General features: G+C 53.3%; 1 protein-coding gene across 1 annotated transcript in view; it reads right to left on the minus strand.

Moving 5' to 3' along the window:
• The window catches only part of LOC102462397 (uncharacterized), a 32,295-nt gene that overhangs the window by 10,017 nt on the left and 2,403 nt on the right, over positions 1-19,875 (minus strand). Inside the window, 7 exon segments of the mRNA XM_075913349.1 lie at positions 139-167; positions 4,216-5,203; positions 7,119-7,253; positions 8,508-8,928; positions 11,516-11,576; positions 15,912-17,004; positions 18,429-18,514. Of these exon segments, the coding sequence (XP_075769464.1) occupies positions 139-167; positions 4,216-5,203; positions 7,119-7,253; positions 8,508-8,928; positions 11,516-11,576; positions 15,912-17,004; positions 18,429-18,480 (2,779 nt within the window). The 5' untranslated portion in view covers positions 18,481-18,514.

Below are 19,875 nucleotides of genomic sequence, written 5' to 3' on the forward strand. Positions count from 1 at the left end.
CCCCTGAAAAAGATCCTGAGTACTTCTTTTAAGTACAACACCAGGACCTGACCCCGAGACCCAAACCCTCACAAGGAAGACCAGATGTGAGGGCTTCTTGTTGTCTGCCCCCGGAGGAGGCAGGTGACCACAGCTCACCGGAGTCATTGGCATACAAGGTGAAGATGCTGTGCAGTGAAATGAACAATTAAAAATGATGGTGGAAGCTGAGGGGGAAGGGTGATGGAGTGGGAACCCTGAGGTTGCGTTCATTTGAAAAACAGGCACATACTTGCATCTGAAAGCCACTGTCCAGCTCAAAAACAAGGAACCACCATGTTCCATTGTAGAGACTAACTGATTGATGAGGGCATCAGCTTTCGTGGGCAGATAAATCCCTAATGAATCAGATAGTCTCTAAGGAGCCACAGGACTCCTCGGTTTTTGCAGTTACCGACTAACACGGCTTCCCCTCTGAGATGTTTCTTCAGCTCAGCGTCCTTCTAGACCCGGTGAGGTGACTCCTGGGAGAGATGCAAAGGGGGGCACCAGCTAAAGGGAAGCACGTGACCCTCCCATGAAGCCTTCCGCATGACTTCTCTCCAGCCTAGGGCCCCACACTTTCCCGGTCTCCTCTCCATCCCACTTTACCTGGGGGCGGAGGGGGTTGCAGCTCTGTCCTCCTGCTGCACTGGATCCGGATGCCTGAGCCACAGGAGCAGGTTGTTCTGCAAGGCGTCCCCACGCCAGCAGCTCCCCTGTCCTCCGGCAGGGCTACACAGAGCCCAGGAGACACACCAGCTGTGCGGCAGGGCTGGGGCAGTACAGCCACCCTGGAGTTGCTGCTGCAGTTCCCCTTCTGGGGCGGGGCGTGTGGCCCTTTTTGCCCCTCCCATGCACTGCATCGTCAAGCCGCATTGGGCCCAACCTGCTCAACCCCAGTACAAATCATCGACGAGGACACGGAGGATGGCGGCTCTGTGGACTTGGCATGGAGCTAACTGAGCCAGCGCCATGTTGGGTGCATCAAAGGCATGTGGCCTATTGTATGTGTTGCTCTGTATTGCTGCCCTTAATCCCAGCCTTTGGGAGCAGCTTTCCAAAGGTTGTGGGGTCCACAGACTCTCCTTGGCACCGGCCTGTGCTCCACCCCCCAAGAAAATTTCACACAAGGGGTCACCGTGGCCAAAGCTGAGCAAAGCGCTCGAGACCCTGAGAATGTTTTAAAGCAAATGACCAAACCGGAAGCCACCTGCTTTGAGCGTTATATTGACCATCTGGTCTGCAAAAAAGTTACAGAACTTTGCTTAGGAAAAAGACTATTTGTAAGACATCTGAAAGGGTTAAGTTAGAGACGGGTGAGGGGACCGACATACAACATGCAAATCTTGGTAGCTGTAAAGGAAAATAGCTCTTGAAGGACTTTGTGACTATCTGTGTTTCTCTTACAAGGTCCGTACGGCCTTTAAGACACAAGTTTTAATGGAAGCATCTTGGTTTGTTTTCAAGGGGCTGTATGTCTTAAATCAAAATGGTCTGCGAAAATCCAGCTATCTTGTCGTTTTGTAAAGAGACCTATTTACAGTAAAAAGCTGAAATGTATGTAGTAGAAGCCAGGGGAGGGGAGAGAGGGAAAAACAAAAATGTTTAAAAGAAAGCAAGGGGAGAAAAGGCTCCTGTATTCTGTGCACAACAGGTGTTTGAGATGTGTTTTGAGTACAAGAGAGCTGACGGTTTAACCACAGCGCCACTGAAATAGCAGGGCTTCCATGGGTCTGTAGATCTAGGTTAGATGTGCCTATCCACACTTGTTTCTATCGGGGTTAAAGGTATTAGTTTGGATGGGCATTCACCTGTGAGAAGAGAGGTGGGTGGGTGGGGCTGGTGGGCTCTGATTAATATTAAAGGAAATAAAACTTCAGAGAGATCGCAATATGCTATTGGACAGTTTAACTATCACCCAAGAATTCTTTAACTGCTATTGGTCAGTCTTTCTAATAACTCAAAGTCATTACACAACACAGAAACATACTAGGGGCTAACCCCAAACCGGAAGGGGTTCACACACCTCCACCATACATGTGAAAAATGCACCTTTGCTCTCAGAACAAACATGTAAAGGTGATGGGTGTTTGGAGCAGTGATGTGAATGGTTAACTGGGAAGCCGTTTACTGGGGGCTGCAGCTTTTCACAGGTGCGGAAGCTGTGTTGCTGCATGAAACAGAGAGTGCCGGGCAAACAGCGAGCGGTGCAAGTGCTCCAGGGGATGACACAGTGTTTGGAGCAATGAGAACAACTGAGCAGCTGATGCCATCAGAGCTGCTCTTCTGCTCAGTGCAAATGTGAAGGCTGCTAGTTCAGGGCTTCCTGTTAAACTCACCCAAATGCTTGGAATTCCTCTCCTCTGAGGTACGCAACTCCAGCGAGGCAGAATACGGAGCTGGAGTTGGCCTGTCATAAGCCGAGCTTGGCTCTGTCCCCACAGGGTGAGGCTGATGGGAGCAAATGCTCCAGTCGGCTTCCCTTACGTCTCACGACTGCCAGGAGCCCCGGCGCCGGTGGGAGCTGCCCTCAGCATTCCATTTATGGGTCTCTACTAGACCTGCTAAATCAAACGCCAGAACATGGATCTGCAATGTGGTGAGCGAACCGGTCAGTCACAAGGCTGAGGGAAAAGAGGGGAAAGAAGCACATCCTCACCAACAAGTATTCTACAAGCCTTATATGTTCCCGTGGGCAGGGTTTTTATTTTGAAAACAGTCTCCCTTCTGGGAAGATGTGCGCCGGCCACCGAGTCACAAGCAAGCAGCTGCGTTTTCCTCTCCCCGGCTCTTTTTTCTCTCTCCCAACAGGCTGTGCGTCTGCGTTGTCAGGAGAAACAGGGTCAGCCACAGAGCCCGGGCGGAGAGAGGGCTCTAGAGAAGTCTGCTCTGCCCAGGGGGTGGGGAACCAGGGGAACTGCAGCAGGTTTTACTACATTTCAAAGGCTTGCAGGTCAAGTTTTTCAAAGCTGCCGCACGGCTCTTCTGGCCCGGTGCCTGCTCCGTGAAATGGGGCGAGGGCACCAAACGTTCTGTGCGGCTCTGCAAATCCCACCTGTTTTACAATTCCTAGGGCACAAGGCCAGAAGGGGCCATGGAGCTGATGTTGTCAGCCCCCTGGCACAACATAGTCTGCAGAGCCGAGCTGAACACCTGCACCCAGCCAATAGCCCCTGACTGAGCCAGAGAGCGTCTGTTACACTGATCTCGCTACAAAGAGTCCGATCGATGGAGAATCCACCAGATCCCCGGTCACGTTGCTCTCCCACGGGCAAATTGTCCACGTGTGCTGTCCTAAAAGGAGGATCTGCATTTGGGGATGATTGGTACAGCAGGTGTCTCTGGCCAGGACTTGAAACAAACCACAGACCACAATTCGCTATTTAACGCTGTAAGAATAAAACCCGGGTTCTATTAACCTCTTCCGGCCAATGCCGCCATGAGACAAAACACGCTCCTATCAAGGCAGGACCTTTAGACTTACAAGCCCAGTCCGGTGCACCTCCAGCATGCAGGTCACTTGGGGAGGTATGTTCTTACATACGATTTCACTTAAAATAATAATTATGATCCCACTCCCCAAGAAACTCCCATAGTGACTCTTGTGAATATGGACCCACTGATGGAAAACCTCACGGTGGGCATTTTGTTCTCATCAAGAAAGCTAGTCAAGGCAGGGAACATGGCTCTAGCCCTGCCATGCAGCATCAGCAACCCAAAGTGTTCAAAAAGTCTAGCCTCCTAGCCCCCTCAAAAACTAGAGATTTGAAACAACAATACATTGGTGGGAGTGGTCTTTAACTTCTTGCCCTTAAGAATAATATTCTCTAATTTTCTCCATAACCACAAGGGTGGGTTTTTCTTTCTTTCTTTCTTTCTTTCTTTCTTTCTTTCTTTCTTTCTTTCTTTCTTTCTTTCTTTCTTTCTTTCTTTCTCTTACTTACTTACTTACTTACTTATTTAGAGGTTCTTCTCTAATGAACATAGGACTCTGTGGGACTTGATAAGAGAAACACCGAATATCAATAGAGCTGGCAATGCCAAACACTGAAAAGATCTCATAGAGGGGTTTCCTTTCTGCCCCTACACAGTGAGTCAGTGGAGGCGGGCAGCTGGCCCAGGAGCTGTGGCCCAGGAGCCATGGCCCAGGAGCTGTTGCCCGTGGCCCAGGAGCCATGACCCGTGAGCCGTGGCTAGCCGATGGGCGCGTCCTTGCCCAGGTGGGTCCTCTGGTGGCGGGTGAGGGTGGAGCTCTCGCCGAAGCTCTTCCCACACTCGGCGCATTGGAAGGGCCGGTCGCCGGTGTGGACGCGCTGGTGCCGCAGCAGGTCCGAGCTCTCACCGAAGCGCTTCCCGCACTGGGCACAGCGGTAGGGCCGCTGGCCCGTGTGCAGGGTGCGGTGCTTGACCAGGTAGGAGCTGAGGCTGAAGCTCTTGCCGCAGTCGGGGCAGCGGTAGGGCTTCTCGGCCGTGTGGGTGCGCTGGTGCCGCAGGAAGGTGGAGCTGTCGATGAAGCCCTTGCCGCAGGCCGGGCAGCGGTAGGGGCGCTCGCCCCGGTGGATGCGGTGGTGGGTGATGAGGTAGGAGCTGACGCTGAAGCGCTTGCCGCACTCCGGGCACTGATAGGGCTTCTCGCCTGTGTGGGTGCGCTGGTGGATGACGAAGGTGGAGTTCTGGCTGAAGCTGCGCCCGCAGTCCAGGCACTTGTAGGGTGTCTCCCCGGTGTGCAGCCGGTGGTGGGTGAGCAGGGTAGAGCTCTGGCTGAAGCTGCGCCCGCAGTCGGGGCAGGTGTAGGGCCGCTCGCCCGTGTGGACGCGCTGGTGGCTGGTGAGGGTGGAGCTCTGGCTGAAACACCGCCCGCACTCCGGGCACTGGTAGGGCTTCTCGCCTGTGTGCACGCGCTGGTGGATAACCAGGTGCGAGCGCCGGGAGAAGCGCTTCCCGCACTCGGCACAGATGTTCTGTTTCCCGCCTGCCGGCGAGGCCTCTCCAAGTTCCTGGGTGCCCCCCCTCCCAGGGGCGCTCCCCTCCCTGCGCTCCCCTTCCGACCCGGCCTCGCTCTCACAGGCCTCCTCGGGCTCAGGGCTCCGGGAAACGTTCCCTGCGCCTCCTCCTGCTACCGGCCTCTGCTGTTCCTCTGTCGCGGCACCTTCCTCCTCATGCTCACTCAACCTCCCGTCACCTGCGGGGACAGAGACAGAATCCAGGCTGGAGTCGCTCCCTCCGCCCTCCGGGGAAAGGAGGCTCAGAGAGGAGAGCTGGAGAGGGGGCTTCTGTTAGAAGGAGAATGCCATGCCAGCATTTTAAAATAGTAAATGTGACATTGATCCCTGGTAAAATAAGGGGATGGCTGGTCCAGGGCTGGATTAACAAAGAATGATATAATCCATGCAAACCAGGTGGGTTTATGGAAAACAGATCCTGTCTAACTAACTAGATACCTTTTTTGAAGAAACTGCAAGGTAATCATGTTGATGTCATAGCCATGGGCTAATGTAAGGTCTTTGACTTGACACCACTCAATGTTTTGCTTAACAGTCGAGACCAGTTTACAATGAACATGGCACACCTTAATGGATAACTAGCTAGCTAACTGGCAAACCTCAAAATGTAACTTCCATGGGGAATCAGCGTCAAGCGGTCGTGTTTCCAGTGGGGTCCCGCAGTGATCGGTCCTTACACCTATTTAACATTTGTATCAATGTCCCAAAGGACACCACCATAGCACATTGCTGATAGAGTCTCTAGATGACACAAAAACGGGGAGAATAAAGAAGAGGATAGATCGCTGACACAGAGAGAGTTGATATAAACCGGGCACAAACAATACAGCACAATACAGCAGTGTAATACCGCTAATAGAAATGTACCCATTGAGAAGTAAAGAACGTAGGCCACATGGGATGGGGGCTGTGCCGGGAAGCAGGGGCTCTAAAAAGAGTCGGGAGTGGGGATGGATACTCGGCTGCACATGCATTCTCGGTGTGATGCTGTGACCCACAGGGTTAAGTGATCCTGTGATGCATACACAGGGGAAGCCTGAGCAGGTTGGTTATTTCACCTCTGTGTTTGGCCCTGGTGCCACCGCGGCGGAAACCCTGTGTCCTGTTCTGGTGCCCACCACCCAAGAGGGATGTTGAGAATTTGGGGAAGGGTCAGAGCAGAGCCTTGAGAATGAGGAATACAGGGTTGGAAAACCTGCCTTGGAGAGACGGACACGAGGAGCTCCCTCTACAGAGATTAACAAGAGAATCACAGAACCCTAGAACACTAGAACTGGAAGGGACCTCGAGGGGTCATCAGGTCCCGTCCCTTGCCCTCATGGCAGGACCAAGCACCATCTAGACCATCCCTGACAGGTGTCTGTCCAACCTGCCCTTAAATATCTCCAGGGATGGAGATTCCACAACCTCCCTGGGCAACTTATTCCAGTGTTTCGCCCCCCTGACAGGTAGGAAGTTTTTCCTGATGTCCAGCCTACACCTCCCTTGCTGCAATTTAAGCCCATTGCTTCTTGTCCTGTCCTCGGAGGCCTAGGAGAACAATTTCCCTCCCTCCTCTTTGTGACACCCCTTTAGACACTTGAAAACTGTTCTCGTGTCCCCTCTCAGTCTTCTCTTTTCTAAAGTGAAGTAAAGAGGTGACTTGGTCACAGTCTAGCTGCACCGGGCGCCAATATTAATACTGGGCTATCCAGTCTGGCAGACAAAAGTCTAATGTGATGCAATGGCTGGAAGCTGAGGCTCTGACTTTGACACTAGATAAACTCAGGCTGGAAATAAACGGGGCATTTTTCCTGGTGTTGGTAATTAACCCCTGGAACAACTTACTAAGCGTTGTGAGGGGCTCCCCATCACCGACCATTTCTAAATCAAGGCTGGATATTTTCCTAAGAGATCATTGGCTCTAGAAATCATTGGGGTAGGGCTCTGGCTTGTACCCAGCAAGAGGCCAGACGAATGGTCCCTTCTGGCCTTGGAATCTATGTAGGGATGATGTCTGCCACGAGGATCCAGCCCATGCAGGGAAAGCCATGACCTGGATGGGCAGCAATACAACCTAGAGAGCTCACGGAGCTTTTTGTGGAAATCTCTCACCTGTGCTAGCATCACTGGGGACCTCTTCCTCCTCCTCCTCCTCGTCTTCCTCTTCGGAGACCTGGAGAATCAGGTCACACGTCTCTTCCTCTTGCTCCATCTGAGGGACCCCGACGGGCGTAGGAAGCAGAAACCCTGTTCATGGGAAGGACAAGGGGAGAAGGTTCCTTACAGATTCCTGAGGGGTCACTCCTCATTGTGCTGGGGCAGGAATGTTTCCTCCCCGCAGACATGTGGGCAAATGTTCACTAAGACCATAGCAAGAGTCATCCCTGAGGTGTTAGCTCAGTCAGACACAGCGAAGTCTCCCTGGGAGCAGGGCTGCCGGCCCCTGCCCGCCCGGCTCCTGGGGAGAAAGCTTCGCTGAGTGTAACCGATAAGCATCCTTGTATCGGTTAAATGGTTAGTTGTTTACACTCCAACATCCTTACTCAAAACAGTCAGTCCCTGGGGCTACTCCAATACAAAAATAAATGACGCATCTTCTGCCTGGCACTGCCTTTAAGACACCCACCGTGGGTAAGGGTGGGGGCAGGACTGCAAAAAGGTTTTCTGCACGCCATGGAAAGGCAAAATAAAGCAGCACAGACTCAGGCCAAAGGAGCCAGGAACTCTCCCTCCCTTCCCTCAGGGTGATGCTGTTACAGACTAGGGAAGTAGGGATGTGGATGATTAACTGGTTACCAGCTGAGCATCACTTGATTACCCTTGTTACTGGGTAATGGGAACAGCCTCCCTCCAACTCCTGCAGGCGAGGCTGCTCCAGTCCTGCCCAGCCCCAGTTAACTAATTAAATGAGGTTTTACATCCCTACTCTGGAGCGGCCCTCGCTTTCAAAATTTCATCTTTTCTTCACAAAACGGCCCCTCTTACAGCGCGGGTTAGCGACGCGTTTCTGGAGCTTTGTCTGTGCTCAGAGCTTCCAGAAAAAACAGCAGGAGAGCCAGACACTGTGTCTGTCTGTGTCTGCCTGTCTGTGTCAGTGTGTGCCTGTCCCTGTGTGTGTCCCTGGGTATGTGTGTCTGCCTGTCTTTGTGTCTCTGTGTATGTGTCTGCCTGCCTGTGTGTTTCAGGCCCTGGGGTGAGATCCCTGCTCCCAGGACACCCTGGCAAACCCCACCTACCCCCAGCCCGGGTCGCTTCCCCCTCACCTCCCTCCCACGCCGGCTGGAGACAGGGCCCGTGTTCCCCGGAGCCGCGCACCCGCCGCTCCTCGTGGGAACCCAGCGCGCCGCCTCCTGCCAGCCCGGCCCCCACCCCCCGGGGCTGGCTCGGCTCCTGCGGGCGCTCGGGGGGCAGAGCCGGAGGCCCGGGGGGCAGCAGCGCTGGGGGGGGGGGAGCGGAGAGTCACGTCCCTGCCCGGCCCTGTGCCCGGGGCGCGCCCCTCACCTGCAGGCGGCGGCTCCGGGGCTGGGCGCGCAGGGCGCAGGGCGCGGGGCGCGGGGCTGGCTCCAGCCCGGCCGGGCGCTGCAGCGGCTCTGCCCCGGGAAGCGCAGCCCCCCGTATCCGGAAGGAGGCAACCGCAGGGGCGGACCCGTGTGCGAGGAGAGAGCTCGGTCTCCAGCCGGTAGCCGCGGCCAGGGCCCTCTGGTGGCCAGTGCTGATGGACCCGCCCCCCCTCTCCAGACACAGGCATGGGGGTCCGGCAGTAACCCCCCTCCCCCTTCCTCCCTGAGCAGAGAGAAACCTCCCGAGAAACGCGTCCCTCCTGCCAGCCCCGGGGCCAGGCACCCACCAGCACGGGAGCCAGGCACTGTGTGGCATGATCAGAAGTCATGAGCATTAGTGCGTGAGATGCCGCAGGCCCTGTCTACACTGCAGGCTCATTTCAGAATAAAAGGGTGTGCGTCCACACAAAAATACAGGACACACGTGAGGTGACATCACGATCTACATTTAGAAAATACAGGACAGTTCTATTTTCTCATTTATAGTTTCTCAATTTGTTTCCCGAACAGAAAGATCAAATACTGGACTGTCCAGTTCAAAACCCTGGCAACCCTAGCCGACTCCTGTAACCCCCATTTCAGGAGGGGCAAGGAAAGTCCAAGCCTGTTCTTCCTTCAACTTCCTGCTGTGTAGACAGTGCCAAAAGCTGAGTTAAGCTACTTTGGCTTCAGCTACGCAATTGACATAGCTGGAGTTGGGATCTTAACTTGACTTTGTCCCCCAGCGTAGACTTGCCCTAACAGCCCTGGGGTCTTCACTGGCCTTGTGCTGTCTCAGTTTTTAGAAGATGAGGGGGGTCTCATTTGGAAGCTTTCTCCCCAGTCAGCAGGGCTAGAAAATTACTTTGTCTTTAAAAAATCTCAGAGGGCAGCAAGGTTAGTCTGTAACTTTAAAAAGTCCTGTGGCACCTTAGCCCTGATCTACACTAGGGAGTTATTTCAAAATACCCCTCCCTCCCGCTTATTTCAAAATAACAGGCTGGTTGTTTTAAAATCTGTACTCCTGATTTCCTGGGGGAATAAGCTTATTTCAAGAGTTTTTATTTCAAAATAAGTTATTTCAAAATAATTTCAGACTGTAGACATGCCCTACTAACAAATTTATTAGGTCATGAGCTTTCCTGGGTAAAACCTACATCATCAGATGAGCTGGAGTGGAAATAATAGAAACCAAGAGAGAGAGAGATAATCGCAGAAGAACCTGTCAATTGTAGGACCTCTGTTAATTAGGCTAATTAAGTGGGCTGGCTGTGTCCCAGTCATAGCTTTTGATGTGAGAATGCGGATGTTAAAGGCAGGGAAAACTGGCTTTGTAATGTGCCAGCCAGTAAATGTCTTTATTCAATCCCAGGGTGATGGTGTCAAATTTGTAGATGAATTCCCATTCTGCAGACTCTCTATGTAATTGGCTTGTGAAATTCCTTGGTAGAAGGATGACTACTTTTAAACCCCTTCTTGAATGTCCAGAGAGGTTAAAATGTTTGCCTACAGGTGTACGTGTGTGTGTTACCATTCCTAGTGTCTGGTTTGTGTCCACTTATCCTTTGTCATAGAGACTGTCTGGTCTGGCTGATATCCGTGGCCAAGGGGCATTGATGGCACGCATCACATTAGTGGATGTGCAGCTGTATGAAGTTGTGGCTGATATCGTGAGGGCCTGGGATGGTGTTGCTTGTGTAGATTTGTCTTTAGGAACGAAAGCTGAAATCGTCATCCCCTGGCCCCAGCAGCTGGGGCTGTAAGGAAAACACTAATCCCCACGAGACGTCTGTCACAGCCACCAGAGCTGGCAGCGCTGCATGTATTTTGGGGACCCTCTGAGACAACCCCCATGTCCCTCCCCCCACCAGTCTCCTCACGGTTTGTATTGTTATTTTTGGTGTAGGATCACCTGGCGACCCCGGTCAGGGGCCAGGCCCCAGCGTGCTCAGAGCCCCCTACAGAACAGCGTCTGCCCCAAAGAAGCTACCCAATCTAACTGCAGGATTGGACTCAGACCGAATGAGCACAGGACCCCAGAGGAAACCCCTCCCTGTGCAGAGCTGAGGGTGAGCCTGGGTCTGCAGTGGGGTGAGGGGCTGGAGGGGTACCTGCTGAATTTCTGGAGAAGGGGCACCCCCTGGCTGCCCTGGTCTTGTATTTGGACATGTACGTGTTTGTTGCGGTCAGCAATTCGGATATTGCTTTTCTCTGGGCAACCATCGAGCAGCTTGTGAGTGGGTTTTTACACCTCAAGATTAGAAGAAAAGAGACCTTTAGCTACTTTTAAAGTAAAATACATTATATAGGCATGTTAGTTATTTGTAAAATAAAGCAGAGTATCACTTTATAAAGGACAAATGTCAGAAAAGAGTATTTTAAAATTGCAAAAAAAAAAAAAGTATTAAGGCACAAATGCATTAGGTCTCTTTAGACAAAAGTAATGGTATGGTTTTTTTATTTAAATAAAGCCATTTGTTTTTTAAAGAAAAATAAAGGCTGTGCATTTAGGTCATTTAGAAATCAAATCTGAAAAATAATGATGTCCTTTGAAATAGAGTGCTTTAGGACAGCAAACAAGACACAAAAGCTTGTGATTTCTATACGTATTTCATTAGTCTCTAAGGTGTCACAGGAGTACTCATTTTTAAAGTTACAGACTGACACGGCTACCCTGCTCAGACTTTTTAAGACACAAAGAGCGAGGCTTGTAGAAGAGCCAGCTCTGTAACAGCCTGTTATAGGAAGGGAAGACACAGAGGGCGAGCGAGAGCTGTAAAACTGCAACAAAGCCTGGATCACTGACCACAGACAGAGTGAAGAGCACCATACCCCAGAGCTGCCTTTAGGCACATGCTAATAATTCCCAGTTATGTGGTCAGCACTGGTCCTGCCTGGGCCAATCACAAGCTGTCCTGTAGCTATGTCATTGAATCGGTTTTCCTGAACCAATCAGAATGTCCCACATACCACAGAGGTGTGGCTATCAACCATGGTGTGTTTAAAAAACACAAGCTTTTTAAACAAAGGGCTGAAAGGATAAACACTGTTCACAGAACAAGTTTTCCGGGAAATATACAGCCTTTAAAAAAAAAAAGTACTAGCTGGCTTTTTCAAGCTTTGCGTAAAGGAAAACGACTCTAAAAATTATTGTAAAGAAAGCTCGAGGCTTACAGACTTTATACAAAATGCACAGAGGCTAATTTAAAAGATATAACATGTGTAAAACGTTTTTAGGGTTTTACAGAAATAAACCTGTGCCTCTTCTCACCTTTAAATCAAGTGAAGTTTTAACAAATATCCCAGCCTTTAAAAGTTTTGCCTAAAGAAAAACTGCTCTAAAAATGTTCTATTTGTAATCTGCAAAGAAAACTTTAAATGTACACGTTATACAAAACACACTCAGGCTAATGTAAAACAAAAATAGCACATATAACACAACACATTTTACCAAAAACAAAACAAAAACCCCAGGGCTGTTTTGCACACACTCTTTTTTCTTTCCTAATGTGTTTTTAAAGTCTAAATGCTGCTAAACTAAGTAAAGTTTTAACAAACTTTTAAAACACCAAGCAAAAGGAGAGATTTCTTCATTCATAACATGTGCATAGAGCAGATTTCCATATTTGTTTTTAATTTTGTACCAGGAATTAAAAAATAAAGAAGAAAAAAAGCTGTTAGTCTTTATAAATGCTTTCATTTCAGCTGCTATCAGACATGCCAGGAGGGAGGGAGGTCAGCTCTGTACTAGGGTCGAGGGAAGATCCACTGGCCCTTTTCTCTGGGCATCCCAGGGAATGAAATGCAGTAACAGGGATGCTGATACAACTTAAAAAACAGCGAATAGTCTTGCAGCACCTTAGGGTGTGTCGACACAGCACCCTAAATGCGAAATAAGACGCAATTTACACTACAGATTGAGTATCTTATCTTGAATCTATTTCAATATAGCTTATTTTGAAATTTGGCATATCCACGCAGCTCCAAATTCCAAAATAAAGTGCTATTTCAAGCCATCCCTTATCCCTCATGCAACAAGGTTTACCGGGATGGCGAAATAGTGCACCTGTTATTTCGAAATATATTTCAAAATAATGGGCGACTTGTATAGACACAGGATAGCTATTTTGGGATACCGCCGATATCCCAAAATAGCCGTGCAGTATAGACGTACCCTTAGAGACTAACAAAAATGTAGATGGTATCATCAGCTTTTGTGGGCACAGCCCACTTCTTCAGATAAATGGCATTTAAGGGGTTCAGTGTCCAAATACTTAGCACAGAGAAGGGATGGGGGGGAGGGGAAGAGAAGGAAAAAGAAGAAAAAAAGGGGGAAATTGTCCATTAGGGTGTCCATGCTAAGTGAAGCTGATAAGAATACTTACTGCCCATTCTAATTACTCTTTGTTTGGTTTTTATGCCATTAGGATATGGAATGCAATGGGCCATCTAGCCAACATTTAGACTTCTGTTGTAGGAATCAAACTTGTAAATGAAATTCAGTTCTGTAGCTTCCCTGTGGAGCTGGCTTTTGAAATTGGTTTGACATAATACAGTGACTTTGAGATCCATTCATGAGTGCCCGGGCAAGTTACAATGTCCCCCACAGGTTTGTGTGTGTTGCCTTTTTGGACATCTGATTTGTGTCCATTAATCCTCCCTTGTAGAGACTCTCAGGGATGCGGAGTTTTACAGAGGCTGGTGTAGCTCCACTTCCCATTAATAAATGTGGGCTGCCTGTCTTGAGCATTGCAGGACAGTGAATTCCTGAAGTACTTGGCTGGGATCTGAGGGGAGGGGAGGGAGGGAATATGGCTGGGGCCTTTCTCTGTGTGATCATGAGTGGTTCTGGGCGCATTCGCGCGGTCTGGCTGGGGGTGGAGCTCCCCAGACACATGGCGGAGTGAGTACAGCAGCTGGAGGGATGTGCTGCTTGTCACTAGCAAAGCACTGTGAGAGCCAGCCCAGGCTGGGGAGTTTAGGGGGTCCAGCAGTCCCACAGCCCCAGGCTGCACCCAGAAGAGCATTGTCATCCGCAGTCACTTTATCTGGGCTCATTGAATGCCTCTGTCACATGGAGTCAGCAGCAACAAGGGCCAGGTCAATATCTCGGGCTTCCTCTTACTACTACAAATCAGAACTGGCTCAAGCCCCCACCCAGCAACCTGGGGAAACCTGCATCCCATCTTGGGACACCTCTCAGAGGGGCCATGCTGCCCTGCACGCAAGCACCGAGTCTGTGTATAAGGAAAGAAAACGTTTATTGGAAGGGAAAAGGAACCCAGCACTGGGAAAACACCACAACCACGTTCCAAGCATGTGGCCCCACACGTGTGTTGGTCAGTGGCTTTTGCCTCAGTTTTCCCACTCTGCAGCAGGAGAGTCCAATGCATGAATGACCCCTGGAGGCATCTCTCTCCACTCACAGTTGGTTGGCGAGGACTCAGAGTGTAGAGGGGCGTTCCTAATGGTTCGCCCTCACCCCACAGAAGGGGGTGGGAGAGCCCGGAGGTAGGCGCCTCTGCACCTGGCTGCCCGCCCTCGCCTCTGCTCGCTTGCTGCCGCCGTTGGGCGTTCCTTCCCCTTCTGCAATGCCACGTCCTGAGGTTCTGCTGCTTAACCCAGGTCTCTGGGAGTGTCGGGGGGAGCCTGTGTTCCTCAGCTCGGCTGGGCCAGGGAAGTCGCTTTGCTGCGTGACTCAGAATTTAAAATGTGGTTTAACGGTGAGGTTTCTTCTCTCTCCCTGGCACCAGAACAGCAGGTGGCAGAGGGATTCAGCAGCACGGAGGAAAGCCGAACTCGCAAAGCCAGGAGGTCACTGGCTGTGCCATGAAAGGGCAGGCAGGAGGCTGAGGCCATGGGTGGGAATCAGCAGGCAAAGTGGCTGTTCCCGTACCAGCCACTCTGGGGCGCTCACAGGGATTTCCCATGCTGGGCATGGGACGAGCAGAGCTGTAGTGGCCACACCGGGGCTCTCACAGGGATTTCCCGCACTGGGAGGGGGACAGGCAGAGCTGGATCGGCCACACTGGGGCTCTCACAGGGATTTCCCGCTCTGGGGGTGGGACGGGCGGAGCTGGACTGGTGACACTGGGGCTCTCACAGGGATTTCCTGCACTGGGGGGTGGGATGGGCAGAGCTCTCATGGGGATTTCCCGTGCTGGGGGTGCGACGGGCGGAGCTCTCACGGGGATTTCCCGCACTGGGAGTGGGAGGGGCAGAGCTGGACCAGCCACACTGGGGCTCTCACGGGGATTTCCCGCTCTGGGGGTGGGACGGGCGGAGCTGGACTGGTCACACTGGGGCTCTCACAGGGATTTCCCACACTGGGGGTTGGGACGGGCGGAGCTCTCATGAGGATTTCCCGCACTGGGGGTGGGACGGGCGGAGCTCTCACAGGGATTTCCCGCACTGGGGGGTGGGACGGGCAGAGCTCTCATGGGGATTTCCTGTGCTGGGGGTGCGACGGGCGGAGCTCTCACGGGGATTTCCCGCACTGGGAGTGGGACGGGCAGAGCTGGACCAGCCACACTGGGGCTCTCACGGGGATTTCCCGCACTGGGGGTGGGACGGGCGGAGCTCTCACAGGGATTTCCCGCACTGGGGGTGGGACGGGCGGAGCTCTCACAGGGATTTCCCGCACTGGGGGTGGGATGGGCAGAGCTGGACTGGCCACACCGGGGCTCTCACAGGGATTTCCCGCACTGGGGGTGGGACGGGCGGAGCTGGACTGGCCACACTGGGGCTCTCACGGGGATTTCCCACACTGGGGGTGGGACGGGCGGAGCTGGACTGGCCACACCGGGGCTCTCACGGGGATTTCCCGCACTGGGGGTGGGACGGGCGGAGCTCTCACAGGGATTTCCCGCACTGGGGGTGGGATGGGCAGAGCTGGACTGGCCACACCGGGGCTCTCACGGGGATTTCCTGCACTGGGGGTGGGACGGGCGGAGCTGGACTGGCCACACTGGGGCTCTCACGGGGATTTCCCACACTGGGGGTGGGACGGGCGGAGCTGGACTGGCCACACCGGGGCTCTCACGGGGATTTCCCGCACTGGGGGTGGGACGGGCGGAGCTCTCACAGGGATTTCCCGCACTGGGGGTGGGACGGGAGGAGCTGGACTGGCCACACCGGGGCTCTCACGGGGATTTCCCGCAGAGGGGGGTGGGATGGGTGGAGCTCTCACAGTGCTCTCACAGGGATTTCCCGCACTGGGGGTGGGATGGGCGGAGCTGGACTGGCCACACCGGGGCTCTCACAGGGATTTCCCACAGTGGGGATGGGATGGGCGGAGCTGGACTGGCCACACCGGGGCTCTCACGGGGATTTCCCGCACTGGGGGTGGGACAGGCGGAGCTCTCACAGGGATTTCCCGTGCTGAAGCCTCCAGTGGGTGATGACGTTGGAGCTCTGAGTGAAGCTTTTCCCGCAGTCAGGGCAGACGTAGGGCCGCTCGCCCGTGTGGATCCTCTTGTGCTTGGTGAGCGCAGAGCTGGTGGTGAAGCTCTTCCCGCAGTCGGGGCAGATGTAGGGCCGCTCCCCTGTGTGCACGCGCTGGTGCGTGGTGAGGTGGGCGAACTGGCTGTAGCCCCGGCCGCACTCCTCGCACCGATAGGGCTTCTCGGCCAGGTGGGTTCTCTGGTGCCGGGCCAGGTAGGTGCTGGTGGAGAAGCTCTTCCCGCAGTCGGGGCAGTCGAAGCACTTCTCCGTGCGGTGCGTCCGCTGGTGCTTGATGAGCAGGGAGCTGTCGGTGAAGCCCTTCCCGCAGTCGGGGCAGACGTAGGGCCGCTCGCCCGTGTGTGCCCGCTGGTGGATGGTGAGGGAGGAGCAGTCCCGGAAGCTCTCCCCGCAGGCCTCGCACCGGTAGGGCCGCTCGCCGGTGTGCAGCCGCTGGTGCCGGGTGAGGTTGGAGCTGCTGCTGAAGCGCCGGCCACACTCGGCGCAGGGGTAGGGCCGCTCCCCTGTGTGCGTGCGCTGGTGCTTGATCAGGTCCGAGTTGACGTTGAAGCTCTTCCCACAGTCCCGGCACCGGTAGGGCCGCTCCCCCGTGTGCAGCCGCTGGTGGGTGATAAGGTGGGAGCTCTGGCTGAAGCTGCGCCCGCACTCCGGGCACTGGTAGGGCCGCTCCCCCAGGTGCAGCCGCTGGTGGGTGATCAGGTTCGACCGCAGGCTGAAGCTTTTCCCGCAGTCCTCGCACGTGTTGGGTTTCTCCCCAGGGATGGCGGAGTCATTGTCCCTCCCCAAATCTCCCCAGGACTGACCGGGATTCTTCTCTCTCTCCTCGGGTGAGCTTCCCTGCTCCTCCTCTGGCCTGCCCTGATCCCCGCAGGCTTCTCCCTCCTCTGGGGAAACATCCCCATCAGGTGTCCCTGGTCCCTCCCCATCCAGTTCTGCTGGCTCGGCACCTTCCTGCTCCGAAGTGTCCTCCTCGTCCTCACTCCGCCTCCCATTGCCTGCTGGGATAGAGACAGAACTCAGTGTTGTGTGCTCTCTGCTGCCCTGCAGGCAGGCACCCCATCCCCTTTCAAAGTTCCGGGAAGTCTCTGACAGCTGAGTGAGCAGCTCCGTTTGGGGAACAAACAAAGAGCAAATCATTGGGATCCTCCGGTTCTGCCCTGCTAGGAACCCAGCGGCAGGTAGGCTGCTGCTGCGGCGGGGAGGAGAGACTGCTGTGCTGGGGGGGAACAAGCCAAAGTAGCTGCCAGAGAGCTCAGAGCATTGGGAGCTCATTTCATCCCCTTACTGCTTCCTGAGAGAGGCGAACGCCAGCTCCCCATCCCACCAAAACACGGCGGGGAAACACACCTCTTGCCAGGTGTGAGTCGGGGGGTGTGAACCCATGAGCGACGTCTGCCCTGCGGGTACCACACCAAGTGGGGTAAGCAGGCTACTGTGGAGTGCCTCGAATTTTGGGGGTAACAGTCCCACACGGACAAGAGACAACGAGTGAGCGTAACCAGGCATCACGGGGGCGTGGAGGGGAACAGGAGTACGAACCAGCAGTTAGATAACAACGTGCCCAGGCTAAGCGCAGCAACCACATCACAGCAATGGGCTGGTCTGTTCAGTGTGTGTGTGAGAGAGAGAGAGAGAGAGAAAGGAGAGAGGGGCCTGGGTTTCCAGGCTAACACAACCAGCTGTGTTCATGCCAGTAAACGAACAAACCGATGCGCCAGCGGCGTTTGCTTGAACAGTGTTTTGGAAAAAGCGAATTTGCAAGGGCGCGAGGGACAGCTGCATAGTGCCCTCCGGGACTAGACAGTTAAAGGGGCAGCATCAACTTAAAATCACACTCCGGTCGGACATACCCTCACCCGCTGCTGCTGCAGGGGCACCGAGGGCCAGTACCAATGCAAGGGGTTAGAGAGGAAAAGGGGTTTTCCACCGTGCCCCAACTTGCATTGTGCTAATGCCAACACTTTGCATGGGAAGTTCTGCTGTCTCTCCTGGAGCATTGGTCTCTAGGGACATGTCTACACTAGGAAATTATTTCGAAATAATAGCAGCAGCAAAGCGTCCACACTACCCCTATTTCGAAATAAGCGTGATTCCCCGAGGAAAGCAGGAGGGCAGATTTCGAAATAATCAGCCCCTTATTTCGAAATAACGGGCTTGGTAGTGTGGACGCTCCGCTCGTTATTTCGAAATAAGGGGAGTTGTTTTGAAACTTCTCCCTAGTGTAGACCAGGGCCTAGTTTCAACCTTGTCATGTGTGGGCCTCTGTCAAAGAGGAGAGAAAAGCCTTTTGTTCTACAAGTGGGAAAGCAAAGCTGTACAACCACAGAACTCTTAGGCAGGGGCAACACCTGGAATTACATGTACCTCATTGTTTGAAATGCCCCGATTCTGGGTTTCAGAGTTTGTTTTGCCAATTCCTCACCTTCCCAGGTGTCTCGTGGGCTCTCCCTTTCCTCAGCTCCCTCGGGGTCCATCTGGAGACCACGCTCGGTTTGGGAGCCAGAAATCCTGCCACGGGGGAAAGAAACCAGGTGAGAGCAGGGTGAGTTACATAACCACAGAACGTGTGCTCCCAAGAATGCTTCACGACTTCAAGCCAGGCACCGAGGACAGATGGGATGTTTGGGGAGCCAGATGTCTGGGGAATGTGTTACAGCCCCTGGAGGAAATTGCAGGGGTCTCAGAGTACCCAGTGCCCTCCAGTGACATACAGAGGCACTAGCTCCATGTTCCCCTGGAGCCATCAGCCCTCACGAAGGCAGGCTGGCTCGGGTGCATCAGGGACGCAGGGTCTTTGGTGTTCCTCTCCACCTCACTAACACACAAGGGGAACACGGGGCGTCTTGATTCCACAGGCTCAGGGGGCCAGACCCGGAGTTCATTTACACCAGAGCTAACCCGGAGTGACTCCATCACAATCACAGTGGAGTTAAATCTCGCATGTGGATTTTCCACCTGGGGCAATTTCATTCTGTGGCAGAAAATTGGTAACCCTGAGGTCTGAGCTCCCAGCAGCTGGGGCAAAAGCTTTGGTTTGCTTTCCCACAAAGTTAAGAACTAGCTTCTCTGTGCAAAATAAAAAAGGATTTGTCCCAGAGGGCCTGAGCGCAGGCCCCTAAGTTACAGAACTGATAAGTATTGGCTTTGTCACCAATAAAACACTGAAAGACAAAATTCAGATTTATACGTAGAAGGGAAAAAAATATTTCAGAGAGCAGCAAAACCACGCTCTATGGGGCAAAGTCAAACCTGTTGTAATGATTACATTTAATGAAGGGAAATCCATCCATCTAGAGACCTGGAAGGAAGGCCGGGATCACACCTGGATTGGAACATCATACACTGACTGTTGAGATATTCACTATATCTAGCCAGAGCAGCTAAACAATGCAGCATCAAGGGAACAACACAGAGAAACCAGCTGGTCCCACACAAGATCACATTTCACAGTCTTTGGAGTGCTCGGTTTGGCCACACCCAAATCTCGAGAAATGGTTTTGGCTGAGGATGGGATTTTCAGGAGCGCCGGCAGCACCGGTCCCACTGAAAAATCAGATGGGTGGGATTTTTAGGCGCCTAGTTGGTTTGCACTCAGAGACCCCAACTAACATTGGGGACCCATTGTACTCGGCGCTTCGTAAACACAGACAGAACTGACTTTGGAAACGAGTCCACGGTGACTTTCACCTGCTCTGTTTAGAGCCGAGTTAACACTTGCTCATGGGGGAATTTTCTCTGACAACGGCCACACTGAGTCCGACCAAAGGCCCATCCAGCCCAGTGTCCTGTCTGCCCTCAGTGGCCAGTGCCAGGTGCCCCAGAGGGAGGGAACCGAACAGGGAATCCTCATGTGATCCCTCTCCTGTCAC

Source organism: Pelodiscus sinensis, chromosome 32 (assembly GCF_049634645.1).
Source record: "Pelodiscus sinensis isolate JC-2024 chromosome 32, ASM4963464v1, whole genome shotgun sequence".
NCBI classification, from domain to species: Eukaryota; Metazoa; Chordata; order Testudines; family Trionychidae; genus Pelodiscus; species Pelodiscus sinensis.